General features: G+C 48.6%; 1 protein-coding gene across 1 annotated transcript; it reads right to left on the reverse strand.

Annotated features, from left to right (window-relative positions):
• Nucleotides 1–4,096: 4,096 nt before the first annotated feature.
• Nucleotides 4,097–5,272, reverse strand: LOC124667360. Its single transcript, XM_047204656.1, has one exon. It carries the CDS (start codon nucleotides 5,270–5,272, stop codon nucleotides 4,097–4,099), a length of 1,176 nt encoding a protein of 391 aa, XP_047060612.1.
• Nucleotides 5,273–6,708: the final 1,436 nt, after the last annotated feature.

Below are 6,708 nucleotides of genomic sequence, written 5' to 3' on the forward strand. Positions count from 1 at the left end.
CAAGATAAAGACATGAACAAGTTGGATGTTTCCTGTAATTACGACCTACTTTTGAGATGATGGCAACCATCGAGCATGCAATGTGCACATACATGCAAACACCATCACTCCAAATCATAGGCGGAACTAACCATCATCACCTAAATAATAATTCATCACGTAACATAGTTTCACACACATTAATTAATTAAGACCATCACTATACTAGATGGTCCGACAACATCACATTAAGTAGTTCATCACGAAGCGAGATGTTCAACACCAAATCAAACATTGTTCAAGACACCTTACAAGCACAAGTTCAAACATCATTAACCAAAAGCAAAGGTAGCACATCTTCCATAACATGCATCATCGGCGGTCCACGAGAACTAGTCGGCATCCTCCATAGCAAGCACCATCGGCAGCCCTTGATGCTCGCCCTTATCTCGCTTCGAGGTGCCGGTATGGGCTAGCTCCTCGCAGTCGCTGACTCAGGTTCCGAAGCATCCCACCCTTAGGCTTCATCTTGTGCCATGGACAGAAGTACTTCCCCCTCTTCTTGAAAGGGAGGTCCCCGGCATCCGGCTTACGCAGTAGCTTCCTCTTGAAGGAACCTATGTACCTCGTTGTCCACGGACTCGGCTGAATCCGGGAGTCATACTCGGAGAACAACAAAGTGTCAAAAAAGTTACAATTACGGATACAAAGCAAACACAATGAAATACATGCAAGGGTAGATTAAAAGCTGTAAAGCTCACCTCAAGGGAGCCATCTGACTCCTCCAACTCCGCATATGGATCAGGGACAGGTGGAGCAGCCAATGCTGGAGCAGGCAGACCTGGAGCAGGCACCTCCTGGATTGGAGGAGGGACAGGTACTTCCTCCTGGATTGGAGGAGGGACATGTACTTCCTCCTGGATTGGAGGAGGGACAGGTTCTAGCTCCTCCTGGATTGGAGGAGGCACAGGCTCCTCCTCCTCGCGCTTCCGCTTCCTCGACCCTTCACCAACCTGCAAACAAAATACATAAGTCCTCACTTCCTAGCCTTGACAAATAAGAAAGGAACAACCCCCAACAGTGGTAAAATTTGCTACGGAGTTGCATCACTTTGGCAATCATAACTTTGCAAACATGTATCCTCATACAAGCAAGTTATGTATCACTAATTTTGCTAATTTCAAGCTATTTGTACCAGGCAACATATCAATATCAACCTATAAAATGTAGTTACTGATATCAACCTTTAAAATGTACTTGACAAAGCATTGAAGAGATCAATTTAATTTTTCTGTCTCAATAATTGTCGGTCTACTAAATTTTAAGTTAATTCTTATGTCACCAAATGTTACTTGTAACCCACATTGCAACTCATAACTAGCATAAATCAGGAAACAAATCAACATTTCTGCTATTTTTCTCACTTACAACCCATATTGCAATTCATATCCAGCATCAATCACGAATCAATACAACGGGCTAGGTTATTTATTGCATTCACAACCCAATATAAACCTACAAAAATCTCTGTTCAAACAAAAATTCGATCATAGGTACCAACTATTTCTTTCTTACACATTAACCGGCATAGCAAGATATCTCTATTCCTATTCATACTTTTAGCGAGCAAAAGAACTACGCCCAAGATCCATCGATGTCCGAGCAATTAAAAAACATACAAAATCATTCGTTCTTCCTAGGTCTTTTTCATCTCCAAGGCACTCCCCATGCATACGTGCACCCATTCTAGCCTGGTAGACCCGCTTAATCGAAAGCAAAAAGAAGGGACGGAAGAACTTACCTCCATCCGCATGTCCGCCTGCACCTCACTTACGTCGCCGGCAGCCGGCGCAGCCACCGGATCCGCCACCGTCTTCACCGCCGCCGAGGATGAAGCCTCCTCCACAAGATCCGCCGCCACCTTCACGGCTGCGGCAGCATCACCGCATGCAGATTCGCCCGCATCCACATCGGCCGTTGCCGCCACGGAGGACTCCACGGCGGTGGTCCTCGCAGCGACCGCCGACCCGATGACGGAGGACTCCACGGCGGTGGTCCTCGCAGCGACCGCCGACCCTCCAGCACCGCTTTCCACCACGGATGGATCAACTTCCACCACGGCCACCGTCTTCACATCGTCCGCGGCAGCTCCCCCTGCTTCCATCGCGTACGGATCTACTGGATCGCAGACAATACCTAAACTACGGGCGGGCGGAGTGAGGGAGAGGGAGGCGGGTTTTTTGGCGGAGTGAGGGAGAGGGAGAAGATGGGGAACGGGGGGAAATGGCAGCGGGCGTGCCAGACGGAACCTTTTATAATCGCCGACGATTCCGCTCCCTCGCCACGTTCGACTACACGTCACCGACGCCTCCTCTCCCTTGCCACGTTGCTCGCCACGTCTTTCCCGTATACGTACAGAATACCGTACAAATGAATCCCGCGCGGCCCGCTATACACAACGCCGAAGGGGTATCGGGTAATCTTGACCGTCCTTGTGTTTTTCACCTGAACGTCGTTCGCCAAGGGGGGGACACCGGAGCACAGGCGGTTTCCAATGATAACAGTAATCCTGCCGTGGTTATGCAGCAACCTTTTTTCTCTCCGGTAACAGTATCTGCTCTTGTCGCGCGCCAGCACACTGATGACCTCGTGAATGGACAGCCTAATATGTTCAGCATTGCACTTCATCATTGTGCTTGCATTGTTCATGACTAGTAATTAATGGAAACGAAGACCAGACTACGTTCTGCCAAATCTATGGTTCGCTACCCCATGTGATAGAGTGCAACATACGAGCCTTTTACAATGACAGGGAATGGACCTCCCTGGTTCCATTACTTGGAAACTAAACTTAAGCGGATCTCGTAGTTCAAAAGTTAAGGAAAGCTTCATGTGGCATTTTTTTTTTTTTGAAAAAAGGGGTACATGGCCCCGGCTCTGCATGAATCCATGCAAACAGTTCTTCATTACAAAGTTTTAGAATGTATCACCAAACAAGGTTACAGCTAGCTTCTCCGCTAAAATGCACCATGCTTCTGCTATCTTATGAACTCTTACAGTGGACGCTGCTAAGACGAACCATGAACCAAGACAACCAGATCATCAGGGACACGAGTAGAGCATACTAGGCACGACCCACGTAGGTTGCATCATACTGCCACAGTTTATGAAGAAAAAGTCATCTTCTTGCAGCAGCCGGTTCAACTCAGATTCGATCCACTTTTTAGAATCATAGCAGTATATGCAGTTGCTCCTTCCTCCCCATCTCTCTGGGTTAGTGCAGGACAATGCCTGGCTTCTCTGGTCTATGCTGATAATTAAAGATGGCCCAATTCTCTACCTTCAACCACTTTGCAGGTTCAGTTGATAAGCCGAGCCGGAAAGCTTCAAAGGCATCCCCTATTTTTATTTTTATTTTTTTTGACAGAAGGCATCCCCTATTGATGAAGAAGATCTCTGACTACCAACCATGAGGAGCATGCATGTCGCCACACGCAACAAGCCACGAGTGGGAAAGATGCCATTTGCTGGTCATGCTTCCATCCAGATCAACTGCTATTTTCTGTATGCGAATCTGAGGTAACAAGTGCACGATATAGAGCCGCAGCCATGATCCATGCCAAAGACCTGTCCTTTGAAGATCACGATCTGCTTAATTGTTCCATTGCGAGGAGAAGGTCTCAGCCAAGATTGGATACCGAACAACATTGCCAGCTTGGGTGTTCTTTACCAGCGTGTTATAGCTGACAACCAAGTAAACATTGCAGAAACATGTAGAACGAAAGTAAATGCAGCCCAGAAGATTAAAATTCGGTAGTTCGAGCAGTGGCAAGCAAAAGCTTTTCAAAGTACTGCAGATCAACCCATTGCACGATTAAACAAAACAGCTAGACAAACTAAACCAGAAGGTTGATTATTACCAATAAGATCCAACGACCAGTACTGAGTTCTAGAAAATGGGTACCCATTGAACTAAATACGAGAGTTTCAGTAATATTCGCACAAAATTCAAAGAAGTGCTAGTGATACGATGGCAAGGCCCAGGTTGCAAGAGTATCTGCTGTGTTGTGATGGGACTTTTTCACCAGGAGCTTGTAGAGCAGCGAGCGTGCGAGGATCACTGGACATCTAAGTAGAACATGCTCGGATACACCCAGAGGGGCCACAGCTTGCGGGATCTGGTTCTTTCATATTCTATGCGACGGGCGCCAGATGGATCTGGCTCATCACCCACCCCATGTACGGCAATAGAGCGATGGCCCCCATAGTACAACCACCTGCTCCTTCCTCCCCATCGTTCTGGCCTCAGGCAAGAAAATGGCCGGCCCCTCACATCACCTCCTACAAAGAGTGCCCAATTATCCAGCTGCTTCACCTCCATCCATTTTGCAGGGGTGGTCGAGATGTCAAGGCGGTGAGGTATACATTGCAGTACTGAGTAGCTTGGGGACATTGTACTGAAACAGGAAACCATCAGAAGCATGTCCCCGCAGACAATTAGCCATGGTTTCACATACGAGCATGGTGGCAGGTCACCGACCCACTCAGTTGTTATCTCTTGCAGACCAAGCTGTGGGGACAGATGTAACGTGTAGATCTTATAAGAATCATCCATAGCGATGAACTGACCATTCCATTCCACAATCTGTTCTATCCGTGCATCAGAAAGCTGGAGTTCAGACCAAGAGTCACTTCCAACCGGCCAATCAAACAGGGAGGTCTGAGTGCCAACAAGAAGGTGTGAGTTGGGTGATGTAAGGGGAGCTGTCAGAGTGCCGCAGTAGTAGAACTCCATCTGAAAATCACCGTCAAAGGGGAGACGTGGAGGTGAAACCTCGGCACCACTGAACACATCAAAAACAATACAATATCCACCATGGCAGCTGATTAGTTGACCATAGGAAGTGCCAACAAAACGCTTCTCCCCCACATAAATATCTAGAGGAATCTGGCAGCGAAGGGCGATGTTCTTGTTGGTCGGATCAATGACTTTACATGTGCGTAGCTCATGGTGAATGTTGGAAGGGACATCAGGAGCAGGTTCAACAAGGACATGGAATTGGACGAGAAGCGGTGGGAATTTGGCACAGAATGCAGATTTGGACGGGTATGAAGAGAATGCAGCACGCCAAGAGCGGCAGGTTGCAGCAAAGGCAAGAAGGTCACGGAAGGATCCTGACAAAGCAAGAATGGAGTCAAGCAGACCATTAGGGAGGTCGGCCCAACCTTGGAGCCTGGACTCAGCAGGTTGCGTGGACCCAGTGGCAACACACAGTTTGCTAGGGCTTTGCATTATGGCAAATTCTCTGCAAAAACATAGCAAGTTCAAGGGAACCAGATTAGATGAACCAGCCAATGAAGAAATGAAAATGACAGCTATCATGTTATAACTATCAATCTAGTACATGGATAAGCATATGTTAATTTTCTGGTCTAATATATACCGTGCATCAACACTTGTTACTAACCAGTATACGTACATTAATACTAAGTATAACATTAGCTGCCACTGTCCAACTCATCGTTGGGTTTTCGTGTTCAAGAATCAATATAAGAGCATGTCTAACAGACCCCCTAAATTTCCGCCCCGTAAAACACGTGTAGAGGGCCCTGTATATAAAACGAGAGTACTTTTAACCGGACAAAAACGCCTCCCGTCTAGCAGTCCCCGTATACGAAAACTGTAAAAGAGGAATATGCTTCTTTTTTCATTTCTTCGCGCTGCAGCCCCGCCGCCGGACCTGCCGCCCCACCGGACCTGCCGCCCCGCACCACCGGATATGCCGCCCCGAGCTGCTGCCACGCGCCGCCCCGCCGCCTCGCCCCGCTTCTCAGGCCGCGGGCGGTCCCCGTCGCCTTGCGCCGCCTCAGGCCGCCATGGCCCCCGTCGCCTTGTGCCGCCTCGGGCCGCCATGGCCCCGTCGCCTTGTGCCGCCTCGGGCCGCCATGGCCACCCCGGCCCTGCCCCGTCGCGGCGCCCCCGCCCTGCCCGCGCCGGTTCCGCCCCGTCCCCGCCGGCTCCGCCCGAGTGGAAGAACGCGGAATTTTGCTTCAAAATTCATCTAGTTTTTTCATTATTTGATAGAAATCTTGATGGGTTGAAAGAAATTGGTAGAGATTTGATAGAACTTACAGCTCGTTGGCTGGAATTGGTCGCCGGAGTGGAGTTTGTTTGGCGGCGGCGCGGCGAGGTCCGGTGGTGCAGAGTGCAGTTTTCACCCCCTACAAGCCCCTCCACCCTCTATAAGTAAGGGGCGAGGGAGAAAATTCCCAGGGCCCTGTATATTTTAGATACGGGGTGAACCGTTTAGGGGGCCTGCTAGATGGCCATTTTCGCCCACACCCCGTATACCGCCGGAATTATACAAGTCCGACGTGGTTTAGGGGGTCTGTTAGACCTGCTCTAACAACATGGAAGTAGCACAAACTCTTTTCGTTTGCCAACCTGCATCTAAGACTCCTTTGCAACACACATATGCATCTTCCGAACATTAAACTGAAAAGGCCATGCAGGCACTAGTAAAAGTGTCCAATGAACAAGACCAGTACACCGAACGAATAATTTATGCCACATTCCATCTGCAGATCATTTCATGGGTTACAACGTACCGGAAACGCTCTAAAAAAGTTAACAAAGACAAAAGCTTTGTCTTATCCATTAATTAACAAGAAAGTGCCTAGTTAATAAGAGGGAGACCAGGCGAAAACCAATAAAATCAAGGCCTAGCC

The sequence above is a fragment of the Lolium rigidum genome, chromosome 1 (assembly GCF_022539505.1).
Source record: "Lolium rigidum isolate FL_2022 chromosome 1, APGP_CSIRO_Lrig_0.1, whole genome shotgun sequence".
Classification (NCBI taxonomy): domain Eukaryota; kingdom Viridiplantae; phylum Streptophyta; class Magnoliopsida; order Poales; family Poaceae; genus Lolium; species Lolium rigidum.

Coding starts and splice junctions, on each gene's coding strand:
- LOC124667360 (XM_047204656.1), bottom strand. CDS start 5,272: ATGCAAAGCCCTAGCAAACTGTGTGTTGCCACTGGGTCCACGCAACCT.